Source organism: Mandrillus leucophaeus, unplaced genomic scaffold, assembly GCF_000951045.1.
Source record: "Mandrillus leucophaeus isolate KB7577 unplaced genomic scaffold, Mleu.le_1.0 Scaffold123, whole genome shotgun sequence".
Taxonomy (NCBI): Eukaryota; Metazoa; Chordata; class Mammalia; order Primates; family Cercopithecidae; genus Mandrillus; species Mandrillus leucophaeus.
The window spans coordinates 2732784-2755468 of record NW_012100654.1 but is presented as its reverse complement, the minus strand read 5'-3'; the positions used below and the strand labels follow the sequence as shown (position 1 = coordinate 2755468).

General features: G+C 41.9%; 1 protein-coding gene across 4 annotated transcripts in view; it reads left to right on the top strand.

The window, feature by feature from the left end:
* KALRN (kalirin, RhoGEF kinase) overlaps positions 1–22685 on the top strand; it is a 651545-nt gene that overhangs the window by 216282 nt on the left and 412578 nt on the right. For all 4 annotated transcript variants that reach the window (XM_011971540.1, XM_011971542.1, XM_011971541.1 and 1 more), the window contains exons 7-8: positions 17191–17382; positions 21081–21212. In XM_011971540.1, the coding sequence (XP_011826930.1) occupies positions 17191–17382; positions 21081–21212 (324 nt within the window). The remainder of the gene's footprint in view (positions 1–17190; positions 17383–21080; positions 21213–22685) is intronic.

Below are 22685 nucleotides of genomic sequence, written 5' to 3'. Positions count from 1 at the left end.
TGAAAAAAATTACTAGACTCAGAAATGAAAGAGGGGATATTATTACTTACCTTACAGAAACAGAAAGTATTATAAAGAGATGCTATAAATAATTGCAAGCCAATAAATTAGATAATAAATGAAATGGACAGATTCATAGAAAGATAGTAACAACTGATACTGATTCAAGAAGAAATAGATAATCTGAATAGACCTATAGCAAGTGAAGAGATTGAATTAATAATCAAAGAGATATTCTCAAAGAAAAGCCCAGGCCCAGATGCTTCATCACTGAATTCTACCAAACATTTAAAGAAGAATTAGTACTCATTTTTTGTAAGCTTATGTTAAAAAAAAAAAAAAAAAAGATGAGGGAACACATCCCAGCTTAAGAGGCCAGTATTACCCTGATACCAAAACCAGATAAATCTGTCACATAAGAAGACTACAGACCAATGTCTCTTATAAATATGGATGCAAAAATTTCCAACAAAATACTATCAAACCAAATCCAATTAGCCAGACATGGTGGTGCTCACATATAGTCCCAGCTACTTGTGAGGCTGAGGCAAAAGAGTTGTTTGACTCCAGGAGTTTTATGGCTGCAATGAGTTATAATCGTGTCATTGCATTCCAGCCTGGGGACAGAGCAGACCCCATCTCTGAAACAAACAAAAAGAAACAAAATCCAGGAACATACAGAAAGAATTACACACCATGACCAAGTGGGGGTCATCCCAGAACTGTGAGTTTGGTTTAACTTCAGTAGGAAAAAAAACCAAAAATCGTGTGGTCATCTCAATAGACCCAGAAAAAGCATTTGACAAAATCCAACACTTATTCATAATAAAAATACTCAACAAACTAGGAATAGAAGATAACTTCCTCAACCTGATAAAGGGCATCTACAAAAATTCACAGCTAATGTTATACTTAATAGTATACATGATACTTCCCCACTTAAGATCAAGAACAAGACAAGGACACTCTTGCCACTTCCATTCAATATTGGAGGGTCTATTCAGGGCAATTATTCAGGAAAAAGAAGTCATCCAGATTGGAAAGAAGTAAAACTATATTTTCAGATGACACAACCATGTATATGAAAAATCCCAAAACATTCAGTAAAAAACTATTAGAGCTAGTAAATTAGTTCAACAAGGTTACGAGATACAAAATGAATAAACAAAAATTAATTGTATTTCCATGCATTTAAAATGAGCCATTTGAACATGGAAATAAGAAAACAATTCCATTTATAATAGCATAAAAAAGAATAAAATGCTTGGGAATAAATTTAATAAAAAAAACGTAAAACTTATACTCTGAAAACTATAAAGCATTGTTGAAAGAAATTGAAGATACAAATAAATGAAAAAAAAGCTCATGTTCATTGATTAGAAGACTTAATATTGTTAGGATGGCAATACTCCTCAAATCCTTGATCTATAAATCCAGTTATATCTCTATCAGAATCCCAACTAGATTCTTTGTAGAAATTGATAAACTGATTCTCAAATTCATGTGGAATTTTAGGAGATGCAGAATAGCCAAAACAATGTTGAAAGAGAACAAAGTTGGAAGACTTATACTATGCAATTTCAAAACCTAACACAAAGCAAAAGTAATTAAGAGAATGTGATACTGGCATAAGGATAGACATATAGATCATTGGAATAGAATTATGAGTTCATAAATAAACCCATGTGTCTGTGGTCAACATATTTTGGACAAGAGTGCCAATGTCGTTTCATGGGGAAAGAATTGTCTTTTCAACAAATGGTGCTGGGACAACTGGATAGTCATAAGCAAAAGAATGATGTTAGACCCTTACCTTACACTAAATTAAAAATGGATAAGTTGGACATCATCAAAATAAAAAATTTGTGCATCAAAAACAACAGTGAAGAAATGAAAAGACAAACCACAAAATGGGAGAAAATATTTGCAAATCACTTATCCGATAAGGGAGTTATAGCTGCAATCTATATAGAACTCTTACAACACAATAATAAAAAGACAACTCAATTAAAAATGTTCAAAGGATTTAAATAGATATTTCTTCAATAATATATACAAATGGTCAATAAGCACATGAAAATATGCTTGATATAATTAGTTATCAGGGAAATATAAATCAAAACCACAATGAGATACTACTTCTTACCCACTAGAATGCACTAGAATGGTTATAATCAAAACTCTGGCCAGGTGTGGTAACTCACGCCTGCAGTCCTAGCACTTTGGGAGGCTGAGTCGGGCAGATCCCCAGAGTTCAGAAGTTCGAGACCAGCCTGGCCAACATGGTGAAACCTGGTCTCTACTAAAAATACACAAAAAACTAACTGGGTATGGTGGCACACACCTGTAGCCCCAGCTACTGGGGAGGGTGAAGCAGGAGAATCACTTGAACTCAGGAGGCAGAGGTTGCAGTGAGCCGAGATTGCACCACTCTGCACTCCAGGAATGTGTGTACCACTCGGTATTCACTCATTTGTCCATTCAACAAACTTTTGCTGTCTGTGTCGTTTACTAAACACTGAGAACAACAAGATTCATGAGACACAAAACTGTCTTCAAGGAGCTTGAAATTTAGTCATTCCCAAATTCATGTACCTAACGCAAACAGAATTTTGCCCACTAGAATATAAATTCCTAGAGGCAGAGCTTTATCTGTTTTATTCACAGCTGTATCTGCAGGAACTATAACAATGCCTGGCAGTTAGTAGGTGCCTAAATAAATACTTGTTGAGTGAATGATGATGTTAAGCATGTCACCCTGAACACTATTTGAGCATCAGGGATGCAGAACTAGGAAGGTAGGGCCTTTAGTTTTGAGGGAGCCCAATAAGGCACGGCTCCAGCGGAAGGCTCTTGCAACAGAGCAAGACTCCGTCTCACCAAAAAAAAAAAAAAAAAAGGATGTGAAGAAGTCAGAATGCTCATACATGGCTGGAGGAGTGTAAAATGGTATAACTACTTTGGAATACAGTCTGACAGTTCCTCAAATAGTTAAGCATAGACTTGCCATATGACCTAGTAATTCAATTCTTACGTATATACTCAAGAGATATGAAAACATATGTCTACATAAAATGTCCATACATTGTACACAAATGTTTGCAGCAACATTATTTATAATAACCAATAGGTGGAAACTACCCAAGTTTCTATAAACTGATGAATGGATAGACAAAACGTAGTATCTTCATATAATGGAATTATATTTATTTGGCCATAAAAAGGAATGACGTGCTAATATGTGTTACAACATGGATGTACCTTGAAAACATTTTGCTAGGTGAAAGAAGCTGGGAACCAAATACCACATATTATTTGGTTTCATTTATTTGAAAAGTCCATAATAGGCAAATCTTTAGAGATAGAAAGTAGATTGGTTTTTGCTTAGAGTTAGAATGGAAGGGGTATAAGAGAGTTATATCTAATAGGTACAGAGTTTATTTTTGAGACAATGAAAGTGCTCTAAAATTGATTGTGGTGTTGGTTGTACATATCTGTATACTAAATAATATACTAAAAACCATTGAATTATACACTTTTTATTTTATTTCATTTCATTTCATTTCATTGAGACAGAATTTCACTCTTGTTGCGCAGGCTGGAGTGCAGTGGGGCGATCTCAGCTCACTGCAACCTCTGCCTCCTGGGTTCAAGCAATTCTCCTGCCTCAGCCTCCTGAGTAGCTGGGATTACAGGCACACACCACCACGCCCGGCTAATTTTTGTATTTTTAGTAGAGACGGGCTTTCGCCGTGTTGGCCAGGTTGGTCTGAACTCCTGACCTCAGATGATCCACCTCCTTTGGTCTCCCAAAGTGCTGGGATTACAGGCAGGAGCCACCGCGCCTGGCCTGAATTATACACTTTAAATGGACAAATTATATGGTATATTGAAAAAAAAGAAGATAAGACAACTGAAGAGTGAGTGTTTTGTAAGTGGTCTTTACTTGCTTGAAGATATAACCCTCCTAAACATTAGGGAATGCCCATAACAGAGTGTGGACACCAGCCCTGGTGGTGTTAGGGAAGCTGAAGTAGGAGGATCTGTGTGTACCACTCGGTATTCACTCATTTGTCCATTCAACAAACTTTTGCTGTCTGTGTCGTTTACTAAACACTGAAAACAACAAGATTCATGAGACACAAAACTGTCTTCAAGGAGCTTGTTAGTCATTCCCAAATTCATGTACCTAACGCAAACAGAATTTTGCCCACTAGAATATAAATTCCTAGAGGCAGAGCTTTATCTGTTTTATTCACAGCTGTATCTGCAGGAACTATAACAATGCCTGGCAGTTAGTAGGTGCCTAAATAAATACTTGTTGAGTGAATGATGATGTTAAGCATGTCACAGTGTCTGTCACCAACCCTGAACACTATTTGAGCATCAGGGATGCAGAACTAGGAAGGTAGGGCCGTTAGTTTTGAGGGAGCCCAATAAGGCACGGCTCCAGCAGAAGCTGAACAACCACCACCTGGAAGGTGAATGAGAGCACTGATTTTCTTCAGGGATGGACATGCTTACAGTGTCCCCAGGTGATACACACTAACATCGAGGAACTACCAGACTGCGTGATCTTTCAAGTTCCACTGATCCCAAACATCTTTGTTTCTGGGATTCTCATCCTAAAGACAGAAGCAAAGCCACTAAAAAGCAAACCCCCACTCCCTGACAAAAATAAACATGATCCAGTGGTTGCTGTTAACACTGGGGTTCCTAAGGCAGGCCTTTAGGGGACCTGTGATTACAAAGTACTGCATGTATACCCAGCCAGACCTGTTCTTATCGATCAAGTTGAACAGGATACAGTGTGTGTATCTCCACAGACAGCCTGGTGGGTGGAATTTCCCTTTTCTTCTGACTCAGTAGGAGCATTACAATTTATTTTCTGATCTGCTCAGGATTCATTTATGACCCTTGCCCGTGGCACCACTGTCAGCATTAAACTGGACCCAAAGGAGAGAGCAGTGTGCTTTGAACTCATCTCTGGTGAAGCTAGTGCATGTCTCTAAGGCAGCAGTCCAGCACTCTGACTGCCCACTAGAGTCACCTGGGAAGCTTTTTAAAAATGCCAAAAATACCACGTATAGGTTCCACTCTAGATTCTGATTTAACCGTACTGTGGTGACTCAGGAAATCTGTACCAGGCTGAGAACCAAGTTGAAAATCACTACCGGTCCAGGGTGAAGAAAATAAGCCAATTGACATTAGCCCTGAGGTCAGACTCTAAAGTTACCAAATAATTAGCCTGTGGACTTAGAGGGTGTCAGTTCATTTGTGTTGCTATAAGAGAATACCTGAGTCTGGGTAATTTATAAAGAAAAGAGATTTATCTGGCTCACAGTTCTGCAGGTCACACAAGAAGCATGGTGCCAGCATCTGCCTCTGGTGAGGGCCTTAGATTTCTTCCACTCATACTGGAAGATGAAACACACTGGCATGTAGAGGTCACATGGCATGAGAGAAGACAGGGTCTATCTCTGTCTCCCAGGCTGGCAGGCAGTGGCAGGATCGTGGCTTACTGCAGCCTCAACCTCCAGGGTTCAAGCAATCCTCCTGCTTCAGCTCTCAAGTAGCTGGGACTACAGGTGTGTGCCACCATGCTGGCTAATTTTTTAATTTTTTGTAGATACAGGGTCTCACTATGTTGCCCAGGTTGGTCTCAAACTCCTGGACTCAAGTGATCCACCTTGGCCTCCCAAGGTGTTGGAATTACAGATGTGAGCCACCACACCCAGCCCAGGGTCTTTTAACAACCAGCTTTTGTGGGAACTAATAGAGTGAGAACACACTCATTACCTTGAGGAGGAGCCATTCATAAGGGATCTGTCCCCTGACCCAAACAAGTCCCACTAGTCCCTACCTCCAACGTTGGAGATCAAATATCAACATGAGGTTTGGAGCGTCAAGTATCTAAACTACAGGAGAAGATGAGGACATTTCTCCGACGTCAAGAGTCTTCAGGGAGAAAGAGTGCCTGTGTTTTACTCCCTACTCCTTGTTCTCCACCCCAACCTTTCCAGATGTCCCATTTGCTTTTACCCCCCATCTCTATTCAGCCATGTTTGGGGATTGGTTCCTATTCAAACAGGAAGCACAGAGAAGCTCCTTGTCTTAGGCAGCCTTCTCAGTATTGCTGTAGTGCACACATGGCCTGGGTCCCTTCTGCAAGGCTCCTCTGAGCTGACCAGCAGGGCTTGGCTGATGACTCAGATTTCTGATTCATGGTTGGCACTGCCTGGCTCAACCATCTCTCTGTATTGCTTATCCCCTTCAGAGCCCAGATTTCCCTCCTTTTCTCCCTCACTCCTGGTTCTCTACCCACAATCCTGGGACATTCTTTTCTGGCTTCCGTCCACTGCTTTTTGAGGTCCTTTGTCAGCATGTTCCTTAACCCAGGCTATTTGCTGTGTCCTCTTGGTGTTTGCCCTATGAGCCCTGTAGCTCAGTTGGCCCACCCACTTACACATACTCATCTACGGCCACTACTTGTTCTCCGTCAGGTCTGCAGTTGCTAAGCAGTTAATTTGTCTGAAATTCAGCCAAAGCTGATTTATGCCTTTCTTTGTGGTCTTCTGGAGTTGAGTGAAAGGCATGAAATGGTCTGTGAAACCTAGTATGTCAGATGAGATATGTACATGAGAAGTCTTGAACTGTAAAGCAGAACACAAATGTGAAGTGTCGATAATAAGCAGTGACAGTGCCATTTGGGGACAGCATGGTAGCCAGCTAGGAGTACCAGATGAAGGACAGAGACTGATTGCAGACATTACAGGTGAGATGTTTGCAAGTCAGGAAACTGAAGAGGTGTGAGAGATCAGGACCAGAAGGGCAGATGGGAAGGGAGCAGTACAAAAAGCAGAAGTCATAGTTCCTTATGCAATCAGAGGCCCGGAAATAAAGGACTGTCTTCCGCAGCCCTTTCAGCTCTACTCTCAAAATATATTCAGAGTCTGGCCTCTTATTGCTGCCTCCATGGCTACCACCCTGATCCAAGCTGACATCAGCTCCTGCCTGGACTGCTGCAGTAGCTCCTACCTGGTCTCTCTGCCTTCCCCTTTGCTCCCCAGCAGTCCATTCTCAACCCTTGGCCGGAGTGATCCTGCCTAAATGTGAGGTCCGTTACATCGTGCCACTCCTTTGCTTAAAATACCTTCATGTCTTCATGTCCTTCTCATGATGAAAGCTGAAGTCCCTTACCATGGCTTACTGGGCTCCAATAGACTGAACCCCACTTACCTTTCACACCTTAGCCTCTACAACTTATTAATTTGTCCCGGTCATCCTGGGATTCTTGCTGTTTCTTGACCCACCAAAGACATTCCTGCCTCATGGCCTTAGACCCTGCTGCTCCTCTTCCTGCAGATAGCCACATGGCTCACCCTCTTACTTCATTCAGGGCTGAGCTCAGGGGTCACGCTGTCCCGGCTTCTCTATCTTATGTAGCACTCTCCAGCCCCATCATAAAATATGCCTTTTCCCAGGCATATTTTATGTAACACTGAAATAAACATATAGTAAATATTTATTAATTTATTGTCTGACTCTTCTACTAAAAGGTAAGCTTTGAGAGCATAGGAATTTTGTCTGTCTTGTACCTGGCTTGCAAAATGTCTTGTATTGTTGAATTAATGAATGGATGAATAAACATATAGGATGACATATTTAAGATTCCAGCTATAAGGCAAGATACTGATGAAAGCAAAGAGTTGCCTGAATCCTGAACTTTCTCGCGGTTCTGTGGAGACAACGACCTGTTCCTCAGGGCAGCGGCTTCGGATTTATAGATAGAGATTATTGCTCCAAGGCAGGAGGGGCAAGAGAATTCCACCTACCAGGCTCCTGCTTATTCCGGAGCTAGGCTATTCTGGAAAATCCAAGAGCACATCAAGGGCCCTGTGGGAAAGCTTCAGAGATGAAAACATGCGTATTGAGTTCTCTCTCCAGAGGCCCTTTTTCTCTGGGCTATGAGTTTTAGATCTTCAGTAGAAATTTCTCATCGTCTTCCCTCAAGGGAGAGGGAAGTGCCCAGCTGTTGCATTTACAGCAAAGTAAAACAGCTGGGGCAGTAGGTGCTAACTGTAGCTCTGTGTACTTCCTTCTTAGTACTGTGATCCTAGGCAGGTTATTCAAATTTCTCAGAGCCTTACCACCTCATCTGTAAACAGGGGATAATAATAGTGCCTTTATCAGGGATGGCGTAAGGGTGAAATGGTAAAAGGTGTGCATTTTAGGCACAACATTTGTCATGATGTTATATTTGCAAATGTTCAACTATTGTTGTTAAGATTAGGCATGCTAGAAGAAATAGTTATTGTTCGGGAAAGCTCCTCAGAGTTCCTAACTACAGAGATTCTCAAACATTAATGTGCATACCTATCACCTGGGACAATCTTGTTAAAATGCAGATTCTGATTCAGAAAGTTGGGGAAGGGCCTGAAATACTGCATTTCTAACCAGCTGCTAGGTGCAGGTGGTGCCTCTGATCAAGCTCTGAGTAGCCAGACCCTATTAAAAAACGGTGGAGGGGGTCGGGGCGGCGGTTGGGGATAAAATGCTGATAAATACATTTCCCGGAAGTCCTAGAGGCTCTAATTTCAACCTTAAAGGTAGCCTAAAGTTACTACATCCTAACCCAGAAAAGCTCCATTTTTCCTAATCACGTGCCTCACTGGGTGTCCCCTGAATCTGATTCCAGCTGTACCCATCCTTCCCTACCATTTCAATTTTGCAACGATGTCTCATACAAAAACCTTTACCCTGCCCAAGGAGGTTTATTCAGAGCTGAGAGAGAGAGGAGCTTCTCTTTTTTCTTTTCTTTTCTTTTTTTCTTTTTCTTTTTTTTTTTTTTTTGAGACTGAGTCTCGCTCTGTCTCCCAGGCTGGAGCGCAGTGGCGTGCGGCTCACTGCAAGCTCCGCCTCCCAGGTTCACGCCCTTCTCCTGCCTCAGCCTCCCGAGTAGCTGGAACTACAGGTACCCACCTCCACGTCCGGTTAACTTTTTTTTTTTTTTTTTTTTTTTTTTGTATTTTTAGTAGAGACGGAGTTTCACTGTGATAGCCAGGATGGTCTCTATCTCCTGACCTCGTGATCTGCCCGCCTCAGCCTCTCAAAGTGCTGGGATTACAGGCATGAGCCACCACGCCCGGCCTGTCTTTTTTCTGAAAGCTGTTCCTGGGTTTCCTGTGGCCTTTGGACATATGGCCAAGCGCTTGTTTTCATGACTGCTTAATGGTTTGTAAAGCAATTGCTGGAGGAAACATTGCTACGGCAAGCCAGGCCGGAGGGACAGGACTCATGAGCCAGTGTTATCTTTGCTGAGCACCGGCGCTATTCCTGTTCCTTTTCTCTCTCCATCCGGCAGTGACAGATGGCCTCCACATGGTTTGACCTCCTGTTTGGCCAGACCTGATCAGATAGTTATCAATCAGCTGCCCCATTTGGCCCCCCAGAGGGCACCCTGTGGTTCATGGGAGGCAGAAGGTGGAAGTTTCCTTTAGAGCTCATCATGTCTCATAGCTATTGTAGTATAGTTTCAAGCATGGGCAGTTCTTATTCCAGATGTTACTATCCCAGTGTCCATATGTTTCGAGGTGGGATCAGCAGATTTACATGGTAATGTGAAACTAATTAATCATAAACTAATGATTTAACAGCTTTAGGACCCAAAGTGAGTTTTGTACTAGCAAAGATGTGAGTAATACATACGGTGTTATTAAGCTGGAGAAAGGAGATGAGGCTGAGCTTTTTCCATTGCTTTGACACAATCTCTTTATTTTCTTACTGATACTCAATGTTACTCACAAGGTCTCTGAAAACTGTATTGGAAAATCTCCAATTACTATTATTCATGGCTTTGAGATTGAGAAAATAAAAATTTACGTTAATATAAGCTGCAGGGCACAAGAAAAAGGGAGCAATAAGCAGAGGGGCCATGTAGGGAGGAAATCAAGATGCCGGGGTTCTAGTCTCATTCTTCCTCTTTCTTTGAACATGTTCCTTGACTGATATATCACACATTAGGTAGATACAAGCAATGGCTCAGTTCCTTTTTTTATTTCCTAACTGTAAAATGAGTTTGTTGCATGAACTTGGCTTCTAAAAACTTTAAATAAAGTGTTTTTCATTCTTTTCCTGAGAAAAGCAGTTTTGGTCATTTCATTAAAACCTGTTTATTCTACTATGTGTAAATTGTGCTTCACTAAAAAAATTTTTTTTTGCTGAAATCAAAAGAGGTGGGGACATTTGAGTAATTTCAGCTCTGATGGAGTACAACCCAGCTAAATATATTAAAGATATATTAAAATAATTTTTTAAATTAAAATTAAAAATACCAAATACCTGTAATCCCAGTAGTTTGGGAGGCTACGAGAGAGGATTGCTTGAGTGCAGGAGTTAGAGTTCAGCCTTGGCAACATGACTAGAATCCATCTATAAGAAAAAGGAAATTTAAAACACCAAATCTATTAAAGTTAAAAATACCAATAAATCCCTAGCATTATTTATAGTAGGGAAGAAATAAACTACAAACAACAACCTTTGCACCTCAGTAAAAAGAGTGAATTGATAAAAGTAGGAGGTTGAACATAAATTCCCTAGCTCCATCAGGTATTTTGACATCTGATATTCTGATTATTAACTTCAGTGGGGAGGGAGAGTCTCCTCTGTATAGTTTTAATAACCCTTTTCTCCCTGATCATTTGTATTATATATAAATTATATATATAAAAAATATATATACCAAAATTTTTTTTTTAACTTTTCTATACATAATAGAGATGAGAAAAAGACCCTAAAGAAAAGTTCCCACCATCATGTATATCTGGTACAAAATAAGTATTCAGGCCAGGCGCAGTGGCTCACACCTGTAATTCCAGCACTTTGGGAGGCCAAGGCAGGCGGATCACTTGAGGTCAGGAGTTCGAGACCAGCCTGGCCAACATGGCGAAACCCTGTCTCTACTAAATATACAAAAAATTAGCCGGGCGTGGTGATATGTGCCTGTAATCCCAGCTACTTGAGAGACTGAGGCAGGAGAATTGCTTGAATCCGGGAGGCGGAGGTTGCAATAAGCCAAGATCATGCTACGCACCCCAGCCTGGGCAACAGAGCGAGACTCTGTCTCAAAATAATAATAATAATAATAATAATAATAAGAAGAAGAAGAAGAAGAAGAAGAAGCATTCAATAACTGGTAGTATTTGGTTGTGCTTCCCTGGTATGTATAATGTTTTCTCAGCTGAGGCAATTCTGTTTATATTTTGTAGTAGCTTTTTGATTGAGCATTTGATTTTCATTTGACCTGAATTATTTTGCTGAGTACCTTGGCTTTCAGCTGGTTGTTTGCCTGGCCTCCCTCCCTTGACTTTTGGATTTAGAGAGTCAAGGTCTCAAGAGCTTGTTGAGAGGACAGAGCCCCTCAGGGAAAGTGTCCCCTAAGTGGTGGTTATACCTTGCCTCCTGTGTTGATCTGACAGGCAGATCACACCTTTCATTTTCATAATAATGATTAAAAAGCTGTAGCCCCGTTAACTGGAAAGGAATTGAGAACCCTGTGCTCAGGACTTGTTCCTTGCAGAGATGAAACAACTCTTTGATGAGCCCACTCTGTCTTTCTCCTGCTGAAGACAAGTCACGTTGCCCATAGACCACAAAGTGAAGAACCCCAACACCCAGCATGGGGAGGAGGCTTCTGTCACCTTTTGTAACACAGTTTGCAATAAGGAGAAGAATCTGTTTCCTTGTATGAGGACAAGATGGCCCAACTTCTGAGTGTTCTGGATTTGACTATCACATGCCAAGGTGGTGGAGGCACCCCAAGAAGACTATCTCAAGAGATAAAAGCTTTATTTTTCCAACTTAAGGTATGGAAGGACATTGTATTGAAATAACATGGCTCAGAAAGCACCTTATGGGCTGATTCTGAATCCTCTGATCTCTCTGGGTCAAGGAAAAACTTATAGACAATTCTGAGCTCCAGACCTTTAATTCCTAGGGGAAGAGCGTCTGCAGCAGAGGGTTTGTGGCATGTAGGGCATAGCCTGGTAAGTGGCTAGGGCAGCATTAACAGCTGTAGTAGGGAATAGTGGGAACCTTGTGTTGTGCTCTCTGTGAAAGACAATGAGACTTCACTTATTTTGCCTCTTGTTGGAATCGTTGATAGATTTTTCTTTTTGTTGTACTTTTTACTAATACTTTGATTTGGTATGCACTTAACGTGGGGAGCTAATGCCAGTCTCCTGGAACTGAATGAGGGAAAAGATATGACATTCTTTGCACTATTGGTTCTGTGCCAGGCATCTGGCTGGATGCTTTATGTTATCTCATGTAATCCACAGAGATTGTGTCTAATTCAGAGTGGGGACCTGTGACCACAGGAGTGTAAAGTTCCCCTCTGCTTTTAGGAGTGAAATGAATGGGATTCAAAGAATACCTTCTCTTGGCAATGATCTTCTCTTATAATCAGCCCCTGACACATAGGTTAAGGTTACCAAAATGATAACTTGCATCAACTGATTATTTCTAGAATGACCAGTATCTCTTTCAGTATACCACATAAGAAGTCACAAAGAGAATATTTAGCTAAGGTTTTTAATGGAAAGCTATCATTATCTTGTTTTTTGTAGCCAGTAGGCGTAAGCCAGGAATCAGGTTGGAAGTGGGAGCCCTTTTGGCGGTGCTGAAAACTTTGATCAAGATTCTGCCAAGCAGTTCTTTCAGGACAAGGACTCTGCTCCACCGATTTCAGTTAATCACAGCAGGGGACAAGGCCTCAGAAGAAGGGGCTCTCCATCCTGTGATCTCCCGTTAATGACTGCAGGAATTAAAAAAAGAATTTTGTGGGTAACAGAAGTGAGGGCGGGGTGTCAATATACATGGTTTTTAAGTTATTGAGATTTTGTTGGAATTTAGTTATTTTTCTTGTTTGTGAGGAGGAGAGGCTTTAGGGGGAGGTAAGATGGGGTAGATGATGCAACAGACCATGCTGCAGGTGCATTGCCTTCTGCAGGGTAGATTGTGTCTATACCTTGGGCTGTGCCATACTTTGGATAATGATAATAATTTAATAACAACAGACTGCATATATAGGGGAGTTTAAATTTAATAAATCAGTTTTGAGGTAAGGATTTAAGAAGACACATATCAAGCTAGAATTATTAGTCAAGTTATTATCTTCTGGCCAGGGAAGCTGATTAGTCTGAGCATCTCAGCTGAGGGGAAGGGGCTAAAGAGGAGAGGGAGAGAAGGGCCTCTGGCCCTTGGTCACCTGGAAGCTGAAGGACTCAGGGGGTCCAGCTCCAGCCTTGGTCCTCACACTACTGGGCAGTGAGCAGAGCCAGCATCTCAGCCTGCTGAGACATGGACAGCAGGCCTGGAATACATGTACCTCTGGAGTAGGCAGCACTATGCTCCTGGTCTCCTGGAACTGACGTTACTTACTCAGAAATGGAATGTCTGAGATCATTAGGTCAACTCCCTCACAGATGAGGAAACTGATGCACAGAGAAGTCAAGTGACATCTCAAGTGAATACCAGAGCTGGGACCAAAGCTCGTGGCTCTTGATTCCTGGCCCAGTGACTCTAATGTCCTTGACTAATGGGCAGCTCTGCAGATGGAAAGGCATTGAAGGCTGGCAGGGAAGAATGGGAGAGCCAGGCAGATGGAAGAGAGTGGAGGGGGCAGCTGGTAGGAAATGGGAAGGCTGTAAAGAGCCAAAATATCCATTCCTCTTGGCCATGTCCCAAGGACAAACATAACTCCCAAGTGTTCCTAATAAGGGCATAAACAGTCACCCAAAAGAACCACACAAATGGATTGACCAAAGGCCATGAAATGTTGTTTATGCTTAATGAGTAAGCACTCCTATTTATTCAGACTCCTAATCCAGCTCTTTAACCTCATTCTTTCCTTTTAAGTCATTGGAGGCCTTCCTTGCCATTACTCCCTTCTCATTTGTTGTGTGGCTATCATTGTACCCAGGGACAACTGCAGTTTAGAATCTGTCTGCCCATTTCTCTCACGTTCTGGGGCAAAGGGAAATGAAGAGGAAGATGATGAACTTGGGCAATGTGACTTGCCTGAAGCATTTGATATTCTGAAAAGGGGCTATAGGAAAGAACAATGAGCCAATTCACAAGTCAACATTATGTTTATCCCTCTATTATGAGGGATACTGCCTCTACTTCTTTTGTGAGGCATAATTATTTATTAGTTTTAGCAAGACATTTCTCTGCCTGCTGATAATGAAACAAAAAAAGCATTTACTGTGCTACTCTAGAATGTGAACTGTAAGCTGTGGTCTTTTTTTTTGTTTGTTTATTTGCTTTCAGTTTTAATCTATGATCACAGGCTTAGAGGTTGAAGGGGACCATGGAGGACTGCCAGCCTCCCCACCCTCTTTCATGCGGGGAGCCTCTTCCCGACAGCCGTGCCAGTGGTTCAGATCCCTTCCCTCTGAATCCCCACAGAGAGTCGTTTCTACCTCTGTGGAAGCACTTGCTTCATTTTGCCTTAAATTACAGTTATTTGAGGACTTGTCTTAAGCCTCAGCTGTGAGCCCCTGTGGGCAGGGGGTGGATGGGCAGGAATCCTATCTTATTCCTCTTTGATCTCCTACAGCCCCCAACACAGAGCCTGGCCCGCTCTCCATAAATATTTGAATGAGTGACAAGGTGTTAAGAGTCTACAGAGGCAGCCACAGTTGGACACCTCTAATAGCTAGAAAGTTCTTCCCAAAAGTAAGCAGAAATATGCCTCCCTGTGTGCCTTGGGAGGGAGAAGAATGTAATAGGCAGTGATGACAAAGGGCTGGGTGTCTATAGGATATATCTGGGGACAGGGTAATGACTTGCTCTTACTGCTTTTCTTGCATTCCATCTGGCCAGAGTACACAAGGCCTTTCTCCAAGACAGGAAAACCCAACAACCTAGATAGATCTGGGTAAGGGGGCAGGGGCATGGATTCCAGGATTTGAATCCAGTTTGGGAGGACAGCTCTATCAGACCCTGTCAGTGTCCCAGCCATATGGCCTCAGTCTGCCCTGGGGGTCATCGGCAGGTGATTCTCGTACAGACTGACCACTTCCTGCATTTATCTGCGGTGATCACTCTCTGACCTCAGAAGTGTGCTTGGTCTGTTTGTGGGTTCGGATAGGAATGCCAGGAACTTACCCCAGGAAGGACCTTCAACCAAAGATCAATGGGACTTAGTGCATCAGTAACCCCGATTCCTCACCCCTCAGTGGGACAGCTCAGAGGTATGTTTTATGGTTTCTCAAAAGGTCTCAACAGGGATTGAACCCCAGTTGCTCATATAACTTAACATATCCTTTATTCATTTCCCTCCCTTTCCTTGTTGACTTCCCCTCCCTTTCACTATGCTTCCTGGGACCATGCCCAAGTAAACTCTGTCTCCCAAATAATTGTCTCAAGGTCTGCTTTGGGGAGAACCCAAAGTAAGACAATGACATGAGCAGGAGATTTGAGGGACTTCCCATACTATTCTTCCCATAGAAGATAAAACTGTCTGGCTCTTGAGTTTTTAAAAAAGAAGATAAAACTGTCAAAATCAGTGTGTGCTTTCCCTTCCTCCTTCTTCCTTTCTATTTTTAAGTGCAGAGTGGTTTTTCTGTCAGTTCTATAAATAGAGTTTAATTTTCAGTAGAATTTGTGTCCTAACTCAGAAAACAAGGCTGCAAATGGTTCCTACAACTTTGAGGGATAGTTATTTCCCATAACAAGAATCAGTAATATCCTAGTTCTCTTAGGGAAATGCACTATGTCAGAAAGGTCTCAGGACAGACTAATAAAAGAGATGACACATAGGGGTCATTAGACATCAGGGTGGATTTGTGTAGAAGTTCTTCACTTAACTTTTTAAACTTCCACAGAGACATTTTAAATTAAGAGAGACCCTACCAACCTGGCCCAGGTTTGGGACGGAGTGCTTAGAAGTCAGGGACAGCTAAGACGAATGGGGACCATGAGAGAGGAAAATAAAGAACCTTTATTAAACCTACTCAGTATTAATGAACTACACCTGAGTTGATAGAACCTAGAGAAAATGCTGTTACTGCAGAATATGTATAATCATTTGAGAAGATTTGTAACAAAGAATGAAGGCGTGTGAATAATCTGCCTCCCTGGTCCTCCTTTATGCAGACATATTGTGTGATTTGGAAAAGCTCCCTGTGGATGCCACAACCTTACCCGATTGTTTTGACACCTCAGATAACTAATAGGAGATAGCAGTTAAAAATAGCCATAATCACTACTGTCTTAGGTTTGTGAGGTTTTTCTTTTGTCTTGTTCCTTCCTGGAGCATTTTTCAGTGACCTAATAGGAAACAGCATACATGTTCATGAATTTTTAATTAGCAAGCAAAGATGAGAATGAATGTAAACAAAACACAAGATGACAGGAGACAATGGGCCAAGAGAGCCCCTCCTTGATGCCTTTTGGGGTACCCACAGATGCCTTTTGGGGTCAGGTGGGGAAATCTTCCTAAATCAAGCAGGGTTAAGAAAGGGCTTCACAGACCTTATTATTAGCATGGAAAAGTGTGTGGCTTCAAATGCTGTCTTTCTTTAAACCCTGTTTGATGACCAGTGCCTCAGCTCTTTTGGCAGGGCTGAAGGAGGTAGGAGGAAGGTGGGGACATTTTGCTAGGTGATAGGAAGATGTGGAATTACCGTGTCTCCTTTGCCCTCTTTGATGAGTACTTCTGCCCTGTTTGTTGTGTGTAGATGGCAATAGTGTCCTGGGTACAGCTCTCCCCTGGACAAGAGAGATGTCTCTGCCTCCTTTAGCTTGTGCCCTCGTCTGAGCCACCACTTCCAAAGAGCGCTCTTGAGAGTTATGTGCCATCCCTGGGAATGACCTCATAAGATGGTTGTGAGGATTACATAAAGCAGTCCATGTAAAGTGACAAGTGACTGCATTAAAGTGCATTAATAGTTGGCACAAAATCTATGCTGGTTCCCCACAATGAGAGGTCCCTGCTATCTACTGAAATTGAATTGTAGAAAAAGATTTCCCTTGGGCCAAAAACAAATACACTAGTATGGCCTGTACCAGCCTCTCTCAGACTTTTGTTTTGGGCAGCTCCCTACCCCAAAAGTGTGCCCCACAAGAGTGCCCAGTGGATGTCTTTTGAGCCTGCCCCACTGAGCACTCCCCTTTGCTTTCTAGAACGCCTACGTCAACATCAACCGCATCATGTCCGTGGCTTCCCGCCTCTCCGAGGCCGGCCACTATGCCTCACAGCAAATCAAGCAGATCTCTACCCAGCTGGACCAGGAGTGGAAGAGCTTCGCCGCTGCCCTGGATGAACGCAGCACCATCCTCGCCATGTCTGCTGTGTTCCACCAGAAGGCTGAACAGGTAAGGCCCAGAATCCTGCAGCAGCTGCTATTGGTGGGAAGGGTTGGGGATGGATAGGGAAGGGCTGGAGCGGAGCACACACACTCTCTATAGAGTGCTCCACCTGTCTTTTTGAAACACTGAAGACCCTGCAGAGTCATTGCAACATTAACCTATGTTCGACCACATTCATGGCCCCTGTGTGCACAAAGAAACATTGGTAACTCTTGGTGACTTTGCTTGTCATACAAACAAGAGGGTACCCAGAGCCTTTTTACATTTTGCTTGGTAGTGGTTGTGTATGCACGTGTGCATGTGTGGGCTGTCCGCGTAGTGTGCATTCTCAGAACACAGATCAAAGGGGTGAATGTAAAGTGATCATTGAGGTGCTGAGAGCAGGGGGAAACTAATTGTACATGAAGCATTTGCTATGGATAATGGTAATATAATAATAATATAATGGGTCAAGATAATAATTACTCTACTTACTAAGTGGCCAGGCATTGGCCAGTTACATGATAACCCATTTTACAAAGAGGAATACTGAAGCTCAGAGACATTAATTGATTGGCCTGCCTAAGATTCCACGATGTGTTGGAGCCTGTATTGAACCAGCTCATAGAGAGACAGATGTTAAATTTTCAGGAATTTTGTGAGCTGGTTATCACATTCTAGCTATTGCTTAATTATGTAGGTTTATAATTAAATATGTTATGTTAAAAGCAAAGTTAATAAATGCTCAAAACTCATCACTTGCTGATTATTTTACAACCTGTTGTTATTACCTATGTTCTTGAAATCATTTTTATGCATTTATGTTTTTCTGTGGCGGAAATACCATACAATTGTGTGCTATCTATGGATTACTCTTCCCAACTCCATGTTGGTGATGTCACACTGGTAGCTTAAAATACACCATGGTAGGAGTTTCATATTATAGAAATTATCAGATGCTATAAACCAGGGATTAATTCATTGCTTTATTGTTGCCTAGAGTCTAAAGAAAATGAGGGAGAAAGTGTTTGAAAATGCAGACTAAACTTAAAAATGTGTCCTGTGTATACCTGTTACATTGTGAATAACACACAAAAATCAAGGAAATATTCTTCCAATATTCAAAAACTGTTACTTGGTTCAGCAAAGAAGTCACTGACATCCTTGATGAACAAGTGATGTTCTGGCGTAGTATTCAGGTGTTTTTCACCTTTGTCTCACTCCTTAGCATAATGAAAATATCAACTAGCATGTGTGTCAAAACTACAAATGTTTGTCAGTTGCAACCATAGGTCAAAAGCATCCTGTGAGAATCAACTGGCTACATTAAATATACAATACAGAGCATTGTATATGTTGTTCTCTGTAAATGATGTGTTATACATTCTTTATATCAGTAGAATTTGTAAATGCACTTACCTGTATATATGTAATATATAGTCATATACACACGTACATATATATGCTGGTTGTTAAACATTTACTAACACACCACTGCTAAAATTGCACAATCTATGAGTAGATAGGCTATCAACTCAGGTGTGTTTAACACTAGGCCTGTGGTCTTAACCTCTACATTTCTTTCTTTGCATTACATTTGGGTAACATAGGCCAAGGAGAGTCAGACACCTGGTCACACCTTAAATCTCTCCCTCTGTTACCCTCTCTAGCGTGGAAGGCAACATAGCATAATTAAGAGTCTAGACTTTGAGGCAAGACACATGGATTCTGATCCCAGCTCCACCATTCATTTACCCTTAGACAAGTCATGTCACCATTCTGAGCTTGTTTCCTCTTCCATAATGTGGAGCTAATCATAAATAGCACAGGGCTATTTATGTGCTAAAGGGCTGTGCTAAAGATACAACATGAGAGATGGAATGTGTAAGGTGCCTCGTGTGCTTACTAAACAGTGGACGTTACTACTATGGGTATTTGCACCACGTACTATCCTGGTATCTTTTTATTTCCTCCACCTGAGAACTTCCCAAAGACTGAAATAATACTTGTGTCAAGCCCAGCCCTATACTTTGAGAGGGATGTGGCCATATCTTTTTGTCGCTGTTGTTAAGGTTGTTGGTGGTAGTGACTGATAGTGACTGGTTCATTCTTAGGGCCATGAGAATATTGATGTCCAATTTCCTGTTCTCTCTTCAACCGTATCACTTTCATACTTTATTCAAGGTTTGCCCAGATTGGTAAGGAAGACCCTCTGCTTCTCTCTTTGTCTCTCTGGCATTATATCCTTGAGGTGATCATTTTGTGGGATATGCTACAGGCCACCTGTTAGAATATTGCAGAGAAATCCCAAGAGCCTTGAAGCAGTACTCCCCCCATGATTGACACAAGAATGTCAAGTGGCTCCTAGGGTCATTTGTAAAGTAGTTATTGGTGGAGCAAAGAAACTTCTGAGATTTCAGCATGTACTTATTATATGATGTGATACTGGATGGCACCTGGCACTCTTCCAATATTGCTAAGAAATGGTCTAATGTGTTACAAAATGTACAGAATGAAAAGTCAACCACAACAATCAACAGGCCGAGGACTGAAAGCTGACAGTGACAACAAAACTAGAATGCAAACGGTTGCAGTGCCAGAACTGAGAAAACTGGAGAAGTGCACATTTATTTCATGTTTCCTGATTTGGACTGGTTTGGATCAGAAGCAATTTTATTTGTATCTATTTTTTAATGCAATTTCTGTAGGTATTACTAGTCCTTCAGGGACACTCATAAACCATGCTTCTTTTTAACTGGGGAAAAAAATGACTCAAGGCTATTTTTTTCCATGCATTTATTTAGGCAGCTCTTTATTGTCCTCATATGGGCTGTTCTTGGCAATGGGATTAAAAGGTATTTAGGCAATTAATTTAAATGGAGCTATGCATCCAGGTGAGAGAAATCACAGACAGAACAATTCCAGACTGTTGGGTGAATTATTTGCATTTTCAAGGTGCATTTTTCCACCCAATAAATCGGAGTGATTTCAGTTAGCTTACCCTTTGTGCATGAAGACCCATAGTCTTCCACAGCTGTTAATTTTAATTTTAAAATAATTTGATGTCTGTCAAAGATCTATGTCTATATATCACAACCCGGGATGCAGTAGGTATAGCACAGCCTGTCCCCCTAGACTGCCTCTCTCGTTTCCACCCTTCAGGGGACTGACCCAACAGTGGGTCAGTGGGAGACCTGTTGAGGGCAGTCTGCATCCCATATGGGATGGTCTCTGCAAGTTCCCTGGGTTCCTGGTGGTCTGTGTGAGGTGTTTTTTGCTTGTCTTCACAACTGGATGTACACACTATAAAGCACAGATGTGGAACATCTCCTTATGTTACACACAGCCCCTCACATATGCCTGTGAGTGTGCATGGGGCAAGAAGCTCTAATGTATCCGTGGAATGTGGTGAGCTGTTTCCATACCTGGACGTTACAGTTAGTGTGTAGCTATAACCTATTGAACATCTGGTGATTCACCTGCCCCCTACAGTTTCATAATAGTCAATTTTGTGGAGACTATACTTCCTAAATGGGTACCTGGGTCTGATTTCTTACCAGGAGTTAGTATTTGTAGAATTAAAAAACTCTACCCTCTACAGTGGTCTCTGAAGGCTTTCAGAAGTCCTGATGTTTTTTCCCAAGGTATCTGACGCTCTCTCCATAATCCACCCAACTCCCTACCCCCAGTGCTCCCCCACTGACCCACCCCACGTCTCCTTCCAGTTCCTGTCGGGAGTGGACGCCTGGTGCAAGATGTGCAGCGAAGGTGGTCTGCCGTCCGAGATGCAGGACCTAGAGCTGGCAATCCACCACCACCAGACCTTGTATGAGCAGGTGACCCAAGCCTACACAGAGGTGAGAATGGAACAGGGCAACCATGGGTCTTGAGCATTTCTGCATGTGGGTGGGTGACGAGGGCACTGGCCTGTGCACTGTGAAATCGCCTGGGTTGGACTAAGAAGAAGAGAGGCTGTTTTTCTTTTTTTGGTGACATCTTTAGGAACCTTGATCTATGAACTATGGTGTCTCCAACCAGGAAGGAGAACAAATTGGGGCCATTATTAGGCATCACTTTGGTGCACTCACATTCATTCTCTCTCTCTCTGTCACACATACACACACACACACACACACACACCCTATACACTTGCCTTATCCTGTGTGTGAAGATTGGACTTTCTCCTCTTGGGGGAGGAATATAAGAAAATGAAGCTGTGCTTTTCTGGAGTTTGCTTTCTGGTTGGTGAATGGACATGTATGCACTAGCCCTGCCACCTTTTTTATGAAGCAGCTCATCAAAAAAATATTAATTTTCTCACCAGAAGATCCAGAGGAAAACACACAGCGTGGAGATAGTGTTTGCAGGAGTAAAAAGCTTCCGTGAATGTGAAGGACAAAGACTCTTCCATTGAAAAATCAAAGGCAGGGGGTTGCTGTAAAGCTAAGAAAGGGAAAAAAAACTTCTTGACAGTCCTCTCAAAGTAAAAGGAAACAGCTACATAGGTACCTCTGTGTAGATATACACAAGTTAGTATGTTTGCTAACTGGCATGAATTCTGAGGAAGGGAACTGAAGGATGGAGAGGGATGGGCTGATTAAGGAAGCTGGATGAGGAGAAGTGAATTCACATACAGCCCATGTGTTTCCTCTGGGCAGGATTAGTTAGAGGAGTATTAAAATGGGTTCCTGGACCACCTGCATCAGACTCACCTGATACAGATTCCTGGGTCCCACCCAAGACTGAATCAGAATGTCAAGAAGTGAGACCTGGAACCTACATTTTAATAACTATTACCCTATTTGAATTTGATGCACATTGAAGTCTAAGAACCAATGGCTTCTGGGTAAGAATAAGGGTTTTTGCCACAGTCAAACTGAATTTGAATCCTGGCTCTCCAATTTACTAGCTGTGTGACCTCAGACAAGTTACTTAACCACTCTGAGCTTCGTTTCATCTGTGAAATGAAAGTGGTAACACCTGCCTCATAGGATAGTGTCGAGGTTATAAAGGTAATGCATGACAATTCACAATTGCAAAATTGTGGAACCAGCCTAAATGTCTATCAGCCAACGAATGGATAAAGAAAAATGTGGTATATATACACCATAGAATACTACTCAGCCATAAAAAGGAACAAAATAATGGCATTCACAGCAATCTGAATGGAGTTGGAGACCATTATTCTAAGTGAAGTAACTCAGGAATGGAAAACCAAGTATCGCATATTCTCACCTTTAAGTGGGAGCTAACCAAACACCACCTGTTCCCCAAAACAATTTAAATAAATAAATCATAGTACCCAACAAAAAATTTAAAAAATAAAATGA